Source organism: Primulina eburnea, chromosome 4 (assembly GCF_022965805.1).
Source record: "Primulina eburnea isolate SZY01 chromosome 4, ASM2296580v1, whole genome shotgun sequence".
Lineage (NCBI taxonomy): Eukaryota > Viridiplantae > Streptophyta > Magnoliopsida > Lamiales > Gesneriaceae > Primulina > Primulina eburnea.
The window spans coordinates 6,053,799-6,074,927 of record NC_133104.1 but is presented as its reverse complement, the minus strand read 5'-3'; the positions used below and the strand labels follow the sequence as shown (position 1 = coordinate 6,074,927).

At 39.5% G+C, this 21,129-nt stretch overlaps 2 protein-coding genes across 3 annotated transcripts; both read right to left on the bottom strand.

Annotated features, from left to right (window-relative positions):
* Positions 1 to 6,372: 6,372 nt before the first annotated feature.
* LOC140830793 (phytochrome B-like) lies at positions 6,373 to 12,752 on the bottom strand. 2 transcript variants are annotated; one of them, XM_073194280.1, is made up of 5 exons: positions 12,148 to 12,752; positions 10,237 to 12,076; positions 8,862 to 9,669; positions 8,338 to 8,631; positions 6,373 to 7,190 (listed from the first exon to the last, which is right to left on the bottom strand). In XM_073194280.1, the coding sequence occupies exons 1-5, from the start codon at positions 12,178 to 12,180 to the stop codon at positions 6,971 to 6,973; spliced, it is 3,195 nt and encodes a 1,064-aa protein (XP_073050381.1). In that variant the 5' UTR covers positions 12,181 to 12,752; the 3' UTR covers positions 6,373 to 6,970. The 2 variants fall into 2 exon arrangements, with proteins under 2 accessions (XP_073050381.1, XP_073050380.1); XM_073194279.1 differs by having other exon boundaries at positions 10,237 to 12,752.
* Positions 12,753 to 14,846: 2,094 nt separating this feature from the next.
* LOC140830792 (ATP-citrate synthase beta chain protein 2) lies at positions 14,847 to 20,888 on the bottom strand. The gene is made up of 17 exons (XM_073194278.1): positions 20,667 to 20,888; positions 18,904 to 19,011; positions 18,676 to 18,778; positions 18,414 to 18,479; positions 18,212 to 18,335; positions 17,924 to 18,058; positions 17,545 to 17,605; positions 17,372 to 17,448; positions 17,093 to 17,248; positions 16,870 to 16,998; positions 16,639 to 16,771; positions 16,426 to 16,553; positions 16,124 to 16,229; positions 15,913 to 15,989; positions 15,684 to 15,754; positions 15,310 to 15,594; positions 14,847 to 15,210 (listed from the first exon to the last, which is right to left on the bottom strand). Exons 2-17 carry the CDS (start codon positions 19,001 to 19,003, stop codon positions 15,135 to 15,137), a joined length of 1,827 nt encoding a protein of 608 aa, XP_073050379.1. The 5' UTR covers positions 19,004 to 19,011; positions 20,667 to 20,888; the 3' UTR covers positions 14,847 to 15,134.
* Between the last annotated feature and the right edge of the window lie 241 nt (positions 20,889 to 21,129).

Sequence of the window (21,129 nt, the reverse complement as noted above, 5' to 3'; positions counted from 1 at the left end):
CCCGAGCCAGGGTGTAGTGCCCTGGGCTTATCAATAACCAAGGTGCGGAGCCTTGGGCCGGGGAGCAGGTCCCGGGACTTGGAATGGTCGAGGTGCGGAGCCCCGAGCCAGGGTGTAGTGCCCTGGGCTTATCAATAACCAAGGTGCGGAGCCTTGGGCCGGGGAGCAGGTCCCGGGACTTGGAATGGTCGAGGTGCGGAGCCCCGAGCCAGGGTGTAGTGCCCTGGGCTTATCAATAACCAAGGTGCGGAGCCTTGGGCCGGGGAGCAGGTCCCGGGACTTGGAATGGTCGAGGTGCGGAGCCCCGAGCCAGGGTGTAGTGCCCTGGGCTTATCAATAACCAAGGTGCGGAGCCTTGGGCCGGGGAGCAGGTCCCGGGACTTGGAATGGTCGAGGTGCGGAGCCCCGAGCCAGGGTGTAGTGCCCTGGGCTTATCAATAACCAAGGTGCGGAGCCTTGGGCCGGGGAGCAGGTCCCGGGACTTGGAATGGTCGAGGTGCGGAGCCCCGAGCCAAGGTGTAGTGCCCTGGGCTTATCAATAACCAAGGTGCGGAGCCTTGGGCCGGGGAGCAGGTCCCGGGACTTGGAATGGTCGAGGTGCGGAGCCCCGAGCCAGGGTGTAGTGCCCTGGGCTTATCAATAACCAAGGTGCGGAGCCTTGGGCCGGGGAGCAGGTCCCGGGACTTGGAATGGTCGAGGTGCGGAGCCCCGAGCCAGGGTGTAGTGCCCTGGGCTTATCAATAACCAAGGTGCGGAGCCTTGGGCCGGGGAGCAGGTCCCGGGACTTGGAATGGTCGAGGTGCGGAGCCCCGAGCCAGGGTGTAGTGCCCTGGGCTTATCAATAACCAAGGTGCGGAGCCTTGGGCCGGGGAGCAGGTCCCGGGACTTGGAATGGTCGAGGTGCGGAGCCCCGAGCCAGGGTGTAGTGCCCTGGGCTTATCAATAACCAAGGTGCGGAGCCTTGGGCCGGGGAGCAGGTCCCGGGACTTGGAATGGTCGAGGTGCGGAGCCCCGAGCCAGGGTGTAGTGCCCTGGGCTTATCAATAACCAAGGTGCGGAGCCTTGGGCCGGGGAGCAGGTCCCGGGACTTGGAATGGTCGAGGTGCGGAGCCCCGAGCCAGGGTGTAGTGCCCTGGGCTTATCAATAACCAAGGTGCGGAGCCTTGGGCTGGGGAGCAGGTCCCGGGACTTGGAATGGTCGAGGTGCGGAGCCCCGAGCCAGGGTGTAGTGCCCTGGGCTTATCAATAACCAAGGTGCGGAGCCTTGGGCCGGGGAGCAGGTCCCGGGACTTGGAATGGTCGAGGTGCGGAGCCCCGAGCCAGGGTGTAGTGCCCTGGGCTTATCAATAACCAAGGTGCGGAGCCTTGGGCCGGGGAGCAGGTCCCGGGACTTGGAATGGTCGAGGTGCGGAGCCCCGAGCCTGGGTGTAGTGCCCTGGGCTTATCAATAACCAAGGTGCGGAGCCCTGGCCTTCGTACCTCCGAGACTTAAGAGAATGTGCCGGGGCCTCGTATCTCCCGGACTTAAGATAATCTGCCGGGGCCTCGTATCTCCCGGACCTAAGATATTCTGCTTCTCACAGCTGTATGCTACTGAGTGCATTGCAAATGCTCTTCCACGCCAATCCAGAATAGCTGCTGAGCTTTGACCCCATATAAAATCCACATATAATATCTGAGTGCCGAGCTGGTCAGACTTGTAGGTTTTCCAAACAGAGTGGGATTTACTGCTAGATTGTATGCTCGAGCTGTAGAAATATCCAAGCCAACATACCAAGGAGTAGGAATCCAATGTAATCACATGGCCCGATATAAGAAATCCATCACCAAACATTCCAGCTCTCATACCGATAAAATCCCAAGCATAAAGAAAGGCTAGTTATGATATATCTTAAACACTTTCAGTTAAAAATTATGACTGAGCATAATTGATAAATACGCATAACACTCGATTTTACTAATTAGATAAAAGGGATGCAACTTATCTTCGTGAAATTGCACCAAAATCAGCAGTAACGAACTGGGAACGAAGGAGCACCTAAGATGTTGAGCTAATATCGAGATATCCAAGAAATAAAGATGATATAACCATGTTTCTCGGCTAATGCCAATTGTGTGTGTCGCAACTCAATGGGGGGAGCTATGGAAGCCATGTAGAGTGGCTGTTGATGCAATTAATGGATCCCAAAGAAGCGCTAGCTGAAATTTCCTCCGTTGATTGTATTAAAATCTACCACAAGTCAATTGACATACCAGACCCCATCATGGACCGCGAAGTTAGAGGTCCGATGCATTCAAAATCGAGAAAACCAAGCAGTTGTTGCCAATAGATTATCAATAATCGATAATGATCAGTAGAGTAAGCCACTGTCAATTAAATAGAATAATCACCGAGCATAGCAAAATGCACTGAGGCGCTGCACGGAGCTGGATTCGAAGTTTCATCTCGAGCTAAAGTGCCCAATAATAAAAGGACATGAGTTATAACCGTAGACAAGGCATGTAGGAAGATATGTAGCGCATCCCGAGCCCGATGTTATCAACTCAAAAAAAATATAGCAAGTTTGCAAGCATTGAACATCCTTAAGCATATTGATAAGTTAAATATAAGGCGAAAAACAAATGTAATATTAAGATATATAAAGAACAAAGTTTTAAATCTTCCCTGCTACGACATCCATAGATGAAGGTAGTAATGAGTCTTTCCGATAAACTTGATAAATTCCCAAGGTTGAGAAGTAGAGAAACTCCAACCTGCCGATTGACAAGAGTACCCATAAAACTCTCCTTTCATTTAGCCCCTTTTACAGAGATGTAGAGGCCTGATAGCCAAGAGGCCCGATAGCAAAGATGGGAGAAATCGTGATGTAGAATCAAGCAAGCAAGACCCAGTTTCGAGATATATGAAACCTTGCAACCAAATGTCACGATCAAGCTTGTGTAATATGAGAATTTGGATTATTTGCTCTTCCTCGTCAATCCGGAACAACTGCTGAGCTTCGAGCTCATATAAAATTCACATATAAGATCTGAATGCCGAGCTGGTCGGACTTCTATGTTTGCCAAGCAGAGTTGGGCTTACTGTGGTGCTGAGCAAGGTCGGACTTGCTTCGAATGGAAACCATATCTACGTCTTGAGCTCAAGTTCCCACAGACGGTGCCAATGAAGCAATCCTGGTGAAATGGACGAGCCGGGTCGGGAGCTCCACAGAATCTGCTATCAATAATTTATTTCAGGAAGATGAGCAAAGTAGATGGCTTCGGCTGTCACCTGCACACAATGAAATGAACTCGTGAATGGGCGCCGGAGGGGTGTCCGGCGTGGCCACTCCGATGCTTAAGTCAGCAGGGTACTCAAGCAAGAAACCAATGTAGCCAAGTGATGGCTGTGTGATTGGTGTAAAATGAATCCCCCCCATATGTAAAGAGAGAACCTGGTATTTATAGTAGGAGAAGTAATAATGACCTCGATTTGCGTGTACACCTACCACTCATAGCATTTGATGTTGACTTCCTGTCAAGCTGTCCTATTTTCCCATCGTATCACATCAATAGGATTATGTCGGGTGCGCTTCTCGAGGCAAGATCTTATCTTCTGAACCACTTGAATGCAACACTGTAATCGAGGTGCCCGGGTAGAATGCCTTATACAAGAGATTTATACAAGAGCCCGAGCCTATGACTGCCCGGAGAGTAGAGCATGGGCTTCCACCTGCCCGGCTCCAGAAGAATCCACCTGCAGACTTACTCGAATTTGGGAATCCATTTGATATTCCGGGTCATCCATGACCCGGGCTCTTACGGGGGTATCATTGATCATGGTAGTTTTTTTTATGACATGGAGCCCACAGCGGTTTAATTCGATGCGCACCGAGTAAACTTGGCAAACCATGTGTAATCTACTCGTCTGAAAAAAATATTGATAATGGAAATCGAGCTCTTGGTGTTCCTAATGCAACGCGGGAAATGCAAAGGTAAAACAAAATAAATTTTGGAGGAAACTTTATATTTTTAGCAGTCAGTATATTCAAAACGTGGAAAAAAAAAAAAAAAAAAAAAAAAGAAACCTTCTAAATACTATCACATTATGTGCTGTACAGCTTTTTCTCATTTCCTAGTTAATAGCATACTCTTTCATGAAATTTGGCATCTATGTTAGTAACCACATGTTTAAGTTCGATCACTGGTAAGAAATTCGTAACTAGTTCTTGTTAAGATTGGAATTTGAACCTAATTCAATCTCAAAAGCTAGCTCAATGGGGAAGGATTGTCCAAGCTCATATATACAAGTCCCAGGAATGAACATTTGAAGCGTGAAATTTACAAATAACCTAGATATGGGCAGAACATGTGATCCAACACATAACGGTGGAACCTGATCTGATACCATGTTAAGATTGGAACTTGGACTTAACTCAACCCCAAAAGCTAACTCAAGGAAAGAGGATTATCCAAACTCATATATGAAGCCCCGAAAATTTTATCCAACCGACATGGAACAATTAACAAGCCCCGACGCAAAAGACACTACCATATCGGCCGGCGATGGTACAAACAAAACTCGGAACAAATACGCTCCATTTCACATCTACCGTTCTTTTTGGTGGGCATCACCAGCTATTGCAGCACGTCAATCTTGAAATAGAAGTCCATATCGTCTCTGCAATTCTTTGAGCCTCTCCATCAACTCTCGGAATGAAGGGCGAGATTGTGGTTCACTGAAATCACCAAATCAGATCATTCATAAACTTGAACTTAATCCAACAAACGCGACTAATGTTCAAATTTATGGTCTCTCTATAGATGGGACGGGCAGAAAGGTCGGAGAAAATGAAACTAAGAAGAATAAAGATCTGAATCGGATTGAGATTCTCCCACAGAATCTTTTGGATAGCAAGCTTCCAAAGTATCACCCCATAGCTATATACTTCATCTCAGAGATACTACAATGTTTAGAAATAAAGATTCAGAGATGTTAGATTAGATTGGATTGCATCATTCACTAGGTCATACTTCTCATCAGAAGATTCGTGACGAAGAACTTCAGGAGCCATCCACTGAGGCTGCATTATCAAGATAACATGTTTTTCAATTTACGAATTTGAGGCTCATGAAGTTGTAAATCAATTACAACATATTATATTCATATAACAAGAAAGATGCCTAAGGTTTGGGGTAAATTGCATTTAGATAAGATCTCTTGTGAGACGGTCTCACGAATATTTATCTGTGAGACGGATCAACTCTACCGATATTCACAATAAAAAATAATACTTTTAGCATAAAAAGTAATATTTTTTTTCATGGAAGACCTAAATAAGATATATGTCTCACCAAATACGACCCGTGAGACCGTATCACACAAGTTTTTTCCTTACATTTAATATTGGAAAATTAAAAGTGAAATCTCCCTGGTGAACTTTATACCAAATATTCTTAATTAAATTAATAATATATCCCTGAAATATCAACACACAAAATTTTTTGTTAGTATTATCTGAAAAGGATTTTATTTTATTTTTTTGATTTTCAAACCGAAATGACTTTTATTATTTAAAGTATCAAATTACTTGCTGGAATTCATTCTGTTATTTCATTCAATAGTAACTCAAAAAAAAATTAATTTTTCTTCTAATCCATAATTGATGTGGGAAATTTAAAAAAAAAAAAAGAAAGAAAAATTATAATGAAATTTTTCTAAGTTGGCTGCAAATGGATCTTATCAAAATTACAAGTTATTTCCATGAATTATAGAGCAATTTTCTTTTTATTTAATCGAATGTACTTATACATTCAAAATGACCATTACGAATATAATAAATAAATAAAAATTGTTTTGTAAAACTTTTAGTGCTATGTAATTTCTCTAATATTATATCGAACAACCATAGATTTATGAAGGGGGGTTGCATAACTGAGTTCAGAATACAAGTTGTAAGTAAATTCTAGTTAGTTATATTTCTACTTTGCCTTGGGAATGTTCTTCTCATTTTCCCTTTTTTGGTGAGCAAAAACTTGTATGAGACGGTCTCACGGATCGTATTTGTGAGACGGATCTCTTATTTAGGTCATCCATGAAAAAGTATTATTTTTTATGCCTAAGAGTATTACTTTTTATTGGAAATATGGGTAGGATTGACCCGTCTCACAAATTATGATCCGTGAGACGGTCTCACATGAGACACACTCTTTTTGGTGAGTGTCACCCGAGTTGGTGCAGTGTGACTCGATTAATCGAACGATGAACTCGGGGAATTCTGGGGCTTGTTAATTATCGTGACAACTTGGGGTTCCTTAAAATTTCAGTAACTAATTAGAATGACAACTTTAGGAATACAAACTTGCATAGGCTGTAAAGAAATAAAGTTCAGATGACGCAGTAAAAGGGGAGATTTATTCATTCAGTGAATAAATATGCAGTTCCTGAATGGTACAGTCTCCGGTACAGGAGCTCATAAAACAAGACAATATCTACAAAAGGAAGATAAGGAAATAGAGAATCTGAAGAGCAGTAAATAGAATTATAATTTGCTTCCACAGAGATTAGTGCATGAGTATGTAATCTTCACAGATTCAGTACAAGTACAACAGGCCGACGAATTAGTAACAATCTCTCCCTCCTGTCACCGGGTATTTATTGCAGGAGTACACCATTCAGGATGTCAAGATCAGTTGTAATAATGGTTATAACATTGGAATTCCTTGCTTTTTACATAACAGTAGAGGTTGTATTGGGATCTCATAGCGAAATGAGCGATCAAGAACCACTACGAAATTGCAGGAGATGAGTTCAAACACCCCAAATGAATATAATCGGAGATCCATTATTCGACTTGGTAGGATGAAAGATCGAGAACATATCTCCTAATTATAGGTTCCCTGGAATGTGTCTTGAGGTAAAACTTAATGTTGGTGTTGTGTGACATGTCGATGAAAGATTGAACATAGAAACCCTACTCATAGCCGAACATTAGCATGTATTTGTCAAGAAACTCCGTCGTACAGGAAGATCAAGAATTATGAGAAAATAGCATCTTTCGGACTCTCTGATATATTGAACTTCACCATTCATATGCTTCAAAATTTTTCTGCACATACTAAGGCCCAGGCCTTGCTGAGTCGCCCATCGACTGCTGTGGAACATGTCTTTGACCAGTTCAGCTGGAAGACCTTCACCTCGGCACACAATCCTTCAAAACGGTTAAGCAATTACCAATGCTTAAGATATTAGAAATTGTATGGCAGTCTCAAGTTTAAAAATATCGTAAGAAGACGTCACTCTGTTGATCAGCAAATAGGCTGAAAGAAAATGGAACTGACAGTTTAAAGAAACTCGAAGACTACCAGATAGAAAAAGTGTAACGATAGTGTCGGATATTTTAAAGCTTAATGAATGAAAATCAAGTAAAGACAAAAGAAAACTTGAAACAAAAAACATTCAAGGGAAAATCGACGCAGACAGCTGGGGAGGCGCCTCTAGCGCTTCCTTTGTGCCCTGGAATGTCGCCGCTTAACGGGCGCCTAGGTGTCTCCCCACTTAGGCGCCAAGCGCCCCTGTTTATCAAGAGTTACGAGTTTTTATGGATCTTTGTCACCAAAATATGTCTCTTGGTCATATTTTTTAAACTTGCGACTTAAATAGCAATCCATCCTAATGAATTAACAATAAGGAGAGACAACACAACATCAACTTTGAGAGGGAAACAAAGAGTATTTACATTCATTTTGAGCTTCTTCTTCTTTTTTCTCAAAAAAAAAGGTTTACTTCATTTTATGGTTATGAAACTTGTGATTTGTAGTATTAGTATAACATATAGAAAATCGTTGTATCTTGAGAGACGATTGTCATATCCCCTAAGCTCCATGTATGGGGAAAATTCGTTTTAAGGAAAAATAGTTTTCTCATACCTCGACTTCAAATTGCTAACGTGTCATCATAAGTTTAGTTATCTTCAGGTTGCACTTCAAATGAAGTAGTTAAGGAGAATCCACACCAACAATAGGTAATATGATTGGTTTCACTTCCTCCGATGGAAGGAATAAACAATTTTAGTTTCAAGTATGGACCATTAATATTATCGCTATTGACTATGGTTTAGTTAGCAGAAGTAAAAGCAACAAATTTCCATAATTTGTATATACGACTGCATTGACAAATTTGTAAGATTTAAGGGCCTGTGAATAACGGAAAAGAGCAAAAAACAAAATTTTAGACTCACAATCAATTATATTGAACATGACGAGGATATTATAGGAACTTCTTTTCTCCATCTAAAAGCCACAAGGAAGATGATCGACACCCAATTTTATGGAGTAGCATGTATGGGAATAATTTACCTGACTTCAATTTGTGCTGTGGTTATTCCAACAGAAATTTGCTTCATACTTGGTCTAAGTTGAATTTCTACCCATCCGTCTGGAGATGGTGCGTAGCACGCCATATTCAGTAAAAAATCAGCAAGGACCTGTTGAATTCTAAATCGATCACCGTATAATGCCAGAGTCTTGACTTCCTCGGGTATATCGTGGATCATTTGCAAACCTCGTTCTCTAAAAATTAACATGACTTGGCTAACAACAGCATCTATTACATTCCCAAGCACAAATTCTGCTTTCTCCAGCTCCAGAGAACTACCAGAAAAAAATCTACAGTTAAATCATTACCAGACCAGCGACGAAATGATTAAAAAATAACGCTCCATCTCCTCCGAATTCTGTGACAGCCGTCAATTATTATAGGAATTTCATTTAATTAGCAAACTCTACATGCCTCAATGATTATCTCTATCCAAGTTAAACAAATATATCAAGAGTAGTGACAAACTGAACAAATTTCCCAGTGAAAAGTTGAATAACTGTACCCATTCTCAATGCTTTCCAGCTCAACATCCTTCATGATCTTTAACATTTGTTTCTCACAAGCAGCATTTGTCTCAAGCAACTGCTTTTGGTCGTCTGTTAAATTGGTGGCTTCCAAGAGGGAGTTGGCGAAGCGTAAACCATTCAATGGATTTTTTATTTCATGGAGAATATAAACCAGCTCATTTATCTTTGAATCACAATTCTTTTCCTGCTGCCTCTGGACGCTCAGAGAGTGCAGCAATTCAGGACTAGCGATCTGCAAGAAACAAAAGGCTCCAATAATCTGACCATCCATATTTACCCTCTTGTTTGCAGTCAAGAGAGCCTGAACATAGTTCCCGTTTCTGTCAAATAAAGAAAATGGGAATTTGTCAGTATCTTGGCCTTCAAGTGCGTTGTGCAAGACAATCATGAATTTTGTCATAGAATCAGGGCCCTTGAGCTGGCAGCAACCACCAAATACTTCCCCAACCAACATCTTCCCAATCATATCTCGGTTATTCCACCCAGTGAGCTTTTCCATTGCGGTATTCCACTCAGAGCAACAGGTGTTCTCATCTGAAGCAAATATTGGTGGAATTAGAGGGTTTGGACTGTGTACAATTGCCTTGTAAGCACCTTGAATGTGAATGAACTTGTCCATCACCACTCTCTGAGCAGTAATATCCTGACCAACGAAGCATACACCAACTATATGATCGGTATGGTCCTTGCTAATGCAAGCATTGACCACCACAAATACAGCCTTCGTATGATGTTCAGAGCCAAATGTCCTCAGCCGTAATTCTACATTTTTATCTTCCTCCCCTGTATCAGTTATTCATTCTATGAGTTAATGCAAACTTTTGTACTAATCTAAGGGTATCACTTAACTTAAAGGCTACAACCTTAAGGTATACAGTCTTCAGCCAAAAAGAAAGAAATTTGATCATTGCTGAACAAATGATACACTTCAGCATGTGTGTGTGTGTCTATATGTATGTATATATATATATATATATATCATACAAATTATTTGGTTTCTTAGGTGTGTTTCCAAGTAACTTGATCAGAATGCCGCCACCAATTTTTAGTATGATTTATAAATTGATATTATTTTTAAGTATTAAACAATATATTTTGTATACAATGAATTCTTATCAGGATATTGTGATTATATATGTACTAATTTAGTATGATTGATAAATTGCTTAACAATTTTTGAAATGTATTTTCTTTCACCATTAAGTTTGTTCCTCAATTTTGTTCTATATTTTAATTAACTCATATTTAATTAAAAATATTATCTATAAAAAAAAATTAAACAACTTCTAGTAAATTATGTATTTGCGTCATGCGTGCCTACTATGCTTGTAAAGTGGAGAAGAAGAGCACCTCTTAGAGCATTAAACAGAAGCTTTTCAGCAATTTCTTCTGATTCTTTTAGTAAGAGATCATGGACCAAGGACTTTCCCATTGCTTCTTCAACAGATAGCCCCGTCAATTCTGCAACTTTTGCATTCCAACCATTAATGTGGCCTTCAACGTTAACAGCAAATATAGGAGCTGTTGCAGTCTCGATTAGTCTGATCATTTCTCGGGCAACAGTACTGAGTTCATCCATCCCTAATAAACCCATGTCCTCCACCTGTGCCTGCACAGCCTTAGACGTGCTTCCATCAGCATTTCGAAATGAATCTCTTAAAATTAGCTGCAAAGAGTGAATCGCATCCATTTCTGCATTCTCCCATGGCAAACTCCGGCTCTTGACAACTTCCAAAAATGCCTTAAACGAAGAGCGAGGATGCATCCTCTGTCCGTCATCTTTGTCCTCAGGATGATGCTTAGCTCCACCCCACTTGATCTCTTTAGCAGTATGGGAACGAAACCAGAACAAATAATCTCTTGATGTGATGCATGCAACCGCTATTCCACAAACTGCATCCCCTAGAAAAGCTGCCCCAGGATAACCTGCATCAGCTAGACTATCAGTGCTCAAACCAGTTGAGTCCCCATGGAATGCCAACAGCCATGCCACAATATCCTTTATCTGTGCTTCAGAAGGAGTGACACCCAAAGGATAATATGTCCCCTGGTAGTATAGTGCGGCCCCATCACACTTGACAAGGTCCATGATACTTGGACTCTGTGTGACAATTCCAGTGGGCGAATCTCGGAGCAGCATATCACACAACAATGTCTGTGTCTTCAAAACCCGTTTCTCAGAAAGTTGTGACGCCAATTGTAATTCCATATTCAGTTGAAGCCCAAATGCCTGCATTAGGAATTCACAGGCGTACCGAAGCGGGAATGGAATACATCTGGCTGAAGTGTGATGGCCAACAACTAAGCCCCACAGCCTCATTGAATTTCTTCCTCCAACGCCATCTTCATCATTTCCATTGATGATAACAGCCAATGTCAATGATGCAATTGACCCCATATTTGCCATATATTGAACATGGCATCCATGAGGAGACCTAAGTGTTGAACCTACCAAACACAAGGGCTGCATTAACACCTCATCCTGGATGACCTTAACTGGAGTGGCGTGACAGTCCGCGATCATTCTTACCCTATTTTGCTTAAACAAAAACCTTGAAGCCTGGGGAATGTCTGTGGCAGGATAATGCAAACCAATATACGGTTCCAAATCCGGCCTCTTACTCTCCGCCACAACCTCACCATGCTCATCCTCGTGAAATTTATAGACCATAACCCGATCGTATCCGGTAAGGTCCCTCACACTCTCAACAACTGTGCCACACAAAAGCTTAATATCCCCACCTGGAAGAGACTGCAAATGGGAAATAGCTCTAACAGCAAGCTTCTGTGAATGGACAGCGCCCGCAATCGATAGGGCGGGATCCTGACTCCTTGCGGGCTCTAAATCAATCACAATACCCACATCTATCCTATGCAAAATTGCATAAAATGGCTTCCCCAAATTCTTCGAATGAATCCAAAGAGGATTCAACAGCGTGATCTCACGTGACCCAAATGCCCTCTCTAGCAAGACAGAGCTCAAGGGGGTAAAAAGGGCTCTTACATCAGTCCCAATTGAAAGAATGTCCAGCTTCTCCAGACTTGGAACTGACTGAGGCATCAAGCCTAGCATTTCCCGAGCATTCTCAGAGTAAGCTATCACACGAAAATTGGATTCATCAACGGCTATCGTACAGCCAAAAGGTTGGATGAGGCTGCCGCGCTGTATTTTCGACAAATAAGCAGTGATCTGCTCCTCAGAAACAGATTGATTAGATGTCCTAACACTCTGCGAATAATCAAAAGATTTTCCAGACTCACCAGATTGCTCGAAAACAGCGTGAAGCCTCGCATCCATGGTGTACTGAGCCACAGCTTTACTCGTAGAATCGCCAACCTTGTTCATGCTGGATGCATTATAGACATTGTAATTCTGGCGACGATGACTGTCCCCACTCGATGATTGAGCTTGATTAGCAGCTTGGGAATTGCGTTGATTATCAGAATGCGCTTCTCTGTTTGCTGACGCACTCATTTCTGCTGGAAATAACCGCTCGATACTGTACTACCGTAATTTCAAGAAGACATCAGCAAGAACCCAGAACGTAAACTCCACAGACAGACGTTATTTGAGTGCCAAAGTCTCCAGTTGTTCCGCTTCCGGAATCAGCAATTTCATCAAACAACTAGCGTTCACCGTCTCGCTCGGGGAAAAAAAACGAAACCAAATTCCCAAAAAATACAACTTTGTTAATGTTGCACAGGTTTGAAGGGTATTTGCATGAAAATTTTACCCAAAAAGTGAAGTAAAATGGAAAATTTACTTGGATGACGCCATTGCTGATATTATATATATTATTTTACCAAGCGAAGGAAGGAACCAAGGAAAAGAGGGAAATCCACAGGGTCGGGTTACTGCAATATTCATTTTTGCACCCTCCATCATATTTCCATTTTTCTTTTTTTAAATAAAAAAATTAAATCAAGATAACTTATACAATAACAAGTATATTTATAAAATAGCTATATAATCGAAAATCAAACAAAATAATATATATATATATATATATATATATATATATTCTTAGTTTGTTACATTACAAATGAGTAAACTACAGATATTATATTAACCAAATAATTAATTGTTTATAACACATCAATGAAATTAAAGAAGGTAGAACTACAACAAAAGTATGTTTATTCGTCTGTTATATCTACATGAAGCAGGTCGATCTGACTAATATATTTATAGTGAAAAATAATATTTTTGTCATAAAAGATAATATTTTTTCATGGAAAGAGACGGATAGGAGATCTATGTTACAAAATTGATCTGTGAGACGGTGTGATAACCGGTTTTGTATTACTATATCATCAGTCGCATTTTCTTTATATTTATTAATTATTGAAAAAGAACAAATTTTTAATTTAACATCTTACCCTAATGTTAAACAGGTAAACATTAAATATTATCATGTGTTCATTTTTATTTCGCGTAAATATTTTATTAATCACACAACTTTTTTGGTAAACGAATTTTGATCAAAATACTATTTTTCTTTTCATGATATTCTGATTTGCAAAGAACACTGTCCTAATTAATAAGATAATTTAAAAAAAAAAATAAGTATACCTTGTGAATCTATAGTTTTAAACAATGTTTAATAAATATCTAAAATTTCACCAAAAATCTCAGTTTTTATATTTTATTATTTTGAGAATCTCAAACTATATTATACATATTAAAATAAAAGAAGTCAATTTGGCAATGAACACAGGTGGCAGTGGGAAGTGGGAAACAGGTAAGAAGGTTGAGATTTTTGATTGGGGACAATGTCCCTTGTGTAGTGAAATCATGCCACGTTCAAAATGTATGATCCACAACTTTTTTTTATATTATTTTATTGTACTAATTTATTAAATTATAACCCAAATTTAAGATTAGACATCAACCTAGATATTTATGGCCTTTTGGGATAACCTTTTTCCATATATTTATACGCAGATATTTTCATTTAATAGTAATAATAAATTAAAGAGTATTTTTGTCCTGTCACCAACTTGGCAAAAGAAAAACTGTGAATCTAGCCAACTTCTGGCTGACAATATATTTACTCATTGAATAGTGAGAAGGTTAGTAATATTTTAGTATTTAAAAATAATATTTTTTTATGAATAAGATCGTTTTGAAAATATGTTATACAAAATTGACATTGAGAGAGTCTGATTGGAAATTTTGTGTCGTTCATAATATCTTGTTTTTGGACTAATACTTCATCAATAAGGCAAAAAAAAGGTAATAAAACCCAACTTAATGCAACTACATCTTTACAAAAACTAAGCAAAAAGAATTTTGTGGGTTTTGGTTTTATCAAATATGGACATGGAATGAAGTGGAAACTGGAAAGCACAAGCACGAGGCAAGAGCACTGGGTGGGACAAACACGGGGTGCTATATTCCCTTTCAGACCATAGTCTCCCACGTGAAATTTGTACATCAATTGACCCCCAATCAACTTCTTACGTTATCTCAAGTTTGTGCCATGATAATTCACCCTCTCTCTGTGCTTTATGATCTTATCTTATGTGCATCATGTTCCTGAGGTGGGCTCGCTTGAAATTTGTACCATAATCATCTCCACTTTTGTAATCTCATCTCAGATACATTCTCTCAAAAAGGTGCTAACTTGTGATATGGAATCCTTGAGAGACCATCCTAATGCTTGTGGTTGAGTACAAAGACGAGCGACGAATAAAATAATTAGAAATCGAGGACGAGGGTCGATGTTTATGGGCAGCAGATGATCGAAAGGTTCGAACTTCTTTCTTGGGTCAAGTGAAAGAGATCCTGTTTTTAGACCTCAGAGAACCATAGCACCAGTTATTGGCATATGCTACATAATATGTGTAACTTGAATACTTGTAGCAGCATCCGATTACAGTACACACACAGCATTAACAAAGTGGGACAAAATGCCCAATTCACCACACGAACAGAAAAAGGAAAAAGAAGCAGCAACAAAAAGAAAGGCTACAGCTAGAGATGCCAAATTTATGCAGATAAGAGAATAGACAAAATACTCAACTCAGATTCTTCTGCGCAATACACAAACTCTTCGCGATGGAAAATGACCATTGATTCTACGCGGCGTTTGCAAAACAATGTCCTCTTAATGACTATGGCTAAAACTTATTAAAATGGTGCGGATAGTGAATCAACTCAAAATGGGATTAATAACAGAAAAGTTTGAACAAGAATGAGCATTCTTGAGGAGGCCGAATATAGTCTGTTTCTGTGTGTAAAAGTTTCACTTGGTGTAGAGTACATCTTCCCATGGATGGCGGTACAGCGGCTGCTTCAGTCTCTTCTGGTCGAATGTATGCCTGAATTTCAGGGGAAAAATGGTGTATGAATAGTTGGTAGAGATGAAAATATAAGTATATATGTGCAGCAGAAAGTATTTTCCTGCACTTTTAACTCACCCAATGAGACCAATAGAGCGAGCCAGCACAAAGAGACCATTGAGATAACCGATCTCAACAATCTCGTCGATTTCTTGTTTAGTGAACATGCCACTTCCGGCTAGGAGATCCAAGAATAGAGACCCAATGGCACCATCAACATTGAGTACTAGGTTGTTGGCCTTTGACAGGGTGTATGTTTCAACTTCAACAGCGTATTCCATATATTTCACAGACGGAAAATTAGAGCGTGCATACTGTTGCAGCAACTCTACCCTCTTATCTCTGTTGTCGCCTCTCTTGATTCTTTTTTAATACAAAAGAAATATCTCCAGATTATGGTTCGAATTGAAACAACTGCTTCAAAGAACTGAACAAGTAGAGAATTTCGATACCTGTGCCCGATGCCAGGAACACGAATGCCTTTCTTTTTCATACTCTCAACAAATTCATATGGCGTCAGACCCTGAGAATACAGAACATCAGAAGCCATCAATATATCACAGAGAAGCTAGAGAAGAGAGAAATCTTATAAAGCCACTTTAAATCAAGAAAAGGGAGAAGGAAAAGCTAAAAACTAAGGTTGACATGCTTGAGCCATGATCACGAACAATTATAACTCACCTTTTCATATGCATCCTTGAAGTATCGTGCAGCATCATCAATTGCGCCACCAAATCGGGGACCAATAGTCAACAAACCTGTTTTACAATTAAGATCGTATAACTCATTAATAATTTCATAAACTTAACATTACGGTTCTTTTATCAGTTGTTCCAAAAATTAGATATTCAGTTCATATCGCGTAGAAGACATTCATTAATATTCGACCGACCTGAAACAAGACTAGAAACCAGATCTTTTCCGGCCCTAGCTGTTACTATGGTGTTGTGAGCACCAGAGACACAGGGACCATGATCAGCGCACAACATAACACAAATCTGGCATGTCAATATAGGTATGGAAGAAAAGTAGCGTAAGTCCAAACAGAAATTATAAATGGGTTAGAAAATTGAAAATGAACCTAAGGAAACTGTGAACATAACCCTTTTCTAGGGTCAATTCAAAACGTTGTTGCACGAAGTAATTAAAGGTTGAGACCTGAGGAACGAACACAAAGACAAGATATAAAATCACCTCAATAAAACGTGTGCAATAGCGAGGAAGACTTCGTTTGAACCACAATAAAGAAAGGACGTCGCCCACACCTAATCCCTGTTCAACAATGGAGGACATTGCAACACCAGCATAGGTTGGTTCTTCACCTGCCAATGAGTAAAAATTTACGTTCAATCATTGATACATTGCAGAGGGTGCCAATAATAGAGAATAAGAAAGCAGACTCCGTACCCCTATCATCAGAGATTGTGGAGATGATGTGTGTCGGAGCCCGAACTTTGCCGCTTTTGATGGCTACATTAAGGTCCTCAGGTATTTGAGGTGGTATCACCTCCTTTACTTGAGCTGTTTTACCCTCTTCAACCTAACCAACAGGAACCAAATATTTAAGCAATCGGCTGTGGAGAAAAAATTTACCACGTGAGAAACATAAGAATGATATTGAAGACATGTAAAGCTTACCAATTTTTCAAACGCTTCTTTGATTGTGCTTTCAAATGCTTCATAAGAAGTGGGAACAACAGCCCCAGCTTCTCTGAGTGCTTCATTCTTTGCCTGAGCAGACTCCATCTCACCACCACTCTTAGCCCCCTGATAATTAAAACAGAGTTGGGATAAAAATTACAATGAGAAATTTTTGTAAATCAGAGAAAATGTCACAATGAGGGCAGATGAATTAGCTTACAGCATGACCAAATTGTACTTCCGACTTGAAGAGCCTCGCACAAGTTCCACTAACCCATGCAACCACGGGCTTGTTGATTTTCCCCTGTTTAAGTGCCTCAACTAAGGAATATTCATCACGTCCACCAAGTTCCCCAAGAACGACCATCATTTTAACCTGGTTTCAATCAAAAAATGAAGATAAAAAACAAAATGTCCTGTTATTTATGTCCTAGTCTTTGGAGGAAAAAATTAATAAAAAAACATCCAGAAAACAACAGCTATGGAATATCACATATACCTGAGGGATGTTGTTAAACCGCAGTACATGATCAGAAAGTGTCGACCCAGGAAACACATCCCCTCCAATAGCAATTCCTACATACTCACAGTTAAATTGAAAATTATGATCTGATCCCAAAAAGGAGAATATAACAAGACCAGACTTGGGTCCAGTGGTTAAAAGCGTCCAACCTTCATAAATTCCATCTGTGACACGAGCAATTGTGTTGTATAACTCGTTGGACATACCACCCTGAAATTCAAGACCTCATCTTCAGAAACTGAGCCGGTCTGATGATGCATAATTGAATAAACCTTGATAAAATTTGACCACAGCTACAGAGATTCATCAGACGCAGCAAAAAGTAAAGTACGGCAATTAACTTTACAAAGCAGTTTCTCAATTCCCAACTATGATTAACTGATTGAAATCAACCCATTAATCAATAGGTACAAGGTCCATTTGTTGATTTAAGAATTTAACTTGTCAGCAATATTACGAATATTAGATCTTTTAGGCTTAATCGCAAGCTACACACATAAGGAAAGAGGCTTTGTAATGATTACGCACAGATTTTGAGACAAAACCAACAGATCCCGGCCTGTACAGTTTGCACTGAATTATATTATCAATTGTTCCAGCAGTATCACCAATCTTGAAAGCTCCAGCTTGAATACCTCCAACTGTAGCTGGTCCAATGACAACCTGGCACACGCATCTTTGTCATTAACACATTTTCCATGACATTCACAAATCTGAAGCAAACGAAGTAATATGCAAAACAAGCACGTAAAGAGAATACTGTTCTTCCATGTATATTAAAACGATACATCGAAAAAAGTTGATAAAATTAGTTACCTTATTGTTTGCTTTAGCATAAGCAATCAACTGTTTGGTGTCTGACTCAGGGACACCTTCAGCTATTATGGCAACAACTCTAATGGTTGGCTGTTTGAGAGCAGCCATAGATGAAGCAGCAGCACTACAACAATGGAAGTATAGTTATCAGGCCATAGAAGAAGCAACATATCTCACACATTTGTATGTCTTGAAGAACAACCTTCTGAATGACGCAAAGTTAATAAATACATCAGCAGTGGGATGTGCGGCACAAGCGGCTTCAATACTACAAAGAAAGAATATAATTTACATTAGTTTATCTAACGGTTAAAGGTTCAAAAGAAAAATATGAGTGCGATACAGATGTCACAAGGGTGATTGAATTTTGATGTCTACTGTTGATGTTAAAGGTTTTTCCCTAGGAAACTCACATATCAAGTGATAAATGATAAAAAAAAATGAGAAAGGAAAACTAAACGCACGCTGAGTGTACTGGAATTGCAATTTCCTCTTGTCCAAAAAATAGCTTCTGAAAACCCTCAGAACCAGGATTTATAATTCCAGCAACAGAAGGTGTTTCTCTGCCTGTATAAGCAAAAACAGCAGATAACTTTATTGATGAGATGACTTGAAATCCATACTTCATTGAATAGATGATACTTGATAGCTTGTTAAAAATAGACTAGCCAAGATGAATAACTTATAATTACCACAAAGAAAATCAAAATCAAGCATCCGCTGAATTGGCAGTTGCTTGAAGTTGTAAAATAGAGCTTGTGTTGTTTTCGAGAAAAGTTGTCCGGTTGCCATAATGTTACCTGGAAAGCCCATTCATGTAAATAAATCAGCATGTAAGCATTCCTATAACAAAACTTACATCCGAATGTAATTAAAGCTGAAGGAACAAGCAAGACAAGAAACAAATAAAGAAAACTATCCATGCTCATAAGACATGAGGCACAGCAAAACTGTTTTATTGGCTTGTGTATACAATAACTAGTTTCCATTTTCAAGTCTTGAGCTCTACCCGGAAGATCGGCTGATCTAGCAGCCTTATTATTTATTACCATTTTGTTAAAAGTAAAATTATCATCGACAATGTATTTTGCACGTGATTCTTAATGCATTACATGATCAGAACATTCAGCTGTCTCTCTCAATTAGCATCATGGAAATTGCTGCAAAACAACCAAATCTGTGGCATACAGGTTCTTCTTTAGGATTTTGATGGAAATGACAGTGAAATTGAGAGACCAATTGTAACAACTAACATAACCAAAGAACTTATATCCCTTTAACATTTTATTCCATTTTGGGTGAAATACATTGGAGAAAAAAGTTAAACTTAGATTGCTTATGAACAAACCAAATTTCCTGCAAAAAGGCTCCTACAAATAGGTTGGTCTTATGATTTTTGTAACAGAAAAAATGGACCATACCCAATTCAAATTCGAAAATTTTAGGAACCAATTCTACTAATTACTATACGTTGGGGCTAAATATGTTCTGAGGATAAATATACTATCTCATCAAATTTCTAGGAAAAGGATCGAGATTTGGAAGAAGTTGTAGCAAGGATCATGTGTTCAAATTTGTAAAGTTGAGGGGCCACATCTGAAAATTGTAAACATGAGGGACCAAATTTATTCTTAAGCTAAAGATGAGCGAATAAAAATGCAATTATCCCGCAGAAAAAGTAAAAACTAGCAGATCTTTCATCCTCGGATGAGGCGCAGGGGTCGATATAAGCCACAAAAAGCATAACTACAGAGCTTTGGTGGACGCTAATTCCAGCTAATCATAAAGATTCTACACTTGAATAAAGTGGAAGAGCTCAGCAACCATTTTCAAGATCATCTTTAGTTTTCAACAGAGACGATCACTTCCAATAACAGAAAAGACAAGATCTAGTTCAATTCATCGTAGAGAGTTTTCAATTCCTAGAAAGAAGAAAACGAACGACATCCTCACTCCATGGTTCAAAAAACTAAAATGCAACAGCAAAATCTATGACAGTGATGAAATTGAAAAAAAACAACACTTCATGATTATGTAAATGATCAACTGCATACTCAACTTAACATTTCAACCGAGTAATGGATCTTACTTTACACACCTAAAGGCCGCAAGCACAGGGATCAGTATACCAGAAATCAATAATAAAAAAAAGGGCACTTAAGAAAGCAGAAAGATCCGTTTTTGGGCCGAAATTTAAAAGCTTGGAGTCAGATAAAAGGGAAACCAATCAAGGAATGTTCCCTCGAAAACATCGAACAAAACAGTAACAGAGATCTGGCACATCAAATCCCTTTCCCTATAACAGACTCTAATGGGAATCAAGGATCGACGCTTAAAATGACTAAAAATCAGATCTTTCAATCCCAAACTTAGAAACAATCCACAATGAAACAAGGGTTGATTAGAAAAGGCAAAACTTGAACAAAGAACACGAAATCCAAGAAAATGCAGATACCTTCCGTGTAAAGAAAACAATTCAGCTCTCCACCAGTGAACGAAACACGAACGATGATTTATGTTGTAGGACAAGAGTATGGAGGAATAAAAGCGAATATGTGTGGGAGTGGATGTACTATATATAGGAAGAGAATTGTTTATTGGTGAGTGTTTGGTATTTGTTGTTAAAGAGAAGGTGTGCTCGCAATACATTTATTTATTTATTATTTATTTATTGTTGGGATTGAAAATGGATTCGCTCCAACTGATAATTCATTACGTGGCATGGGGCCATTGGCAGGTAGCTAGTGTACTTAACACACGCAGTGAGGGTGTTTGTGCGTGTTACCATTTATACGTTGTGTGCGCGGGTAGCTGTTGAGGTTTTTTAATGGACTGATGGAGAAAGAAAGCTTGAAAGAGTGGAAAAGAGTGGTGAGTGGGTGGAGCCGGTTTGGTGTATTTACATTTCCTCAACCAAT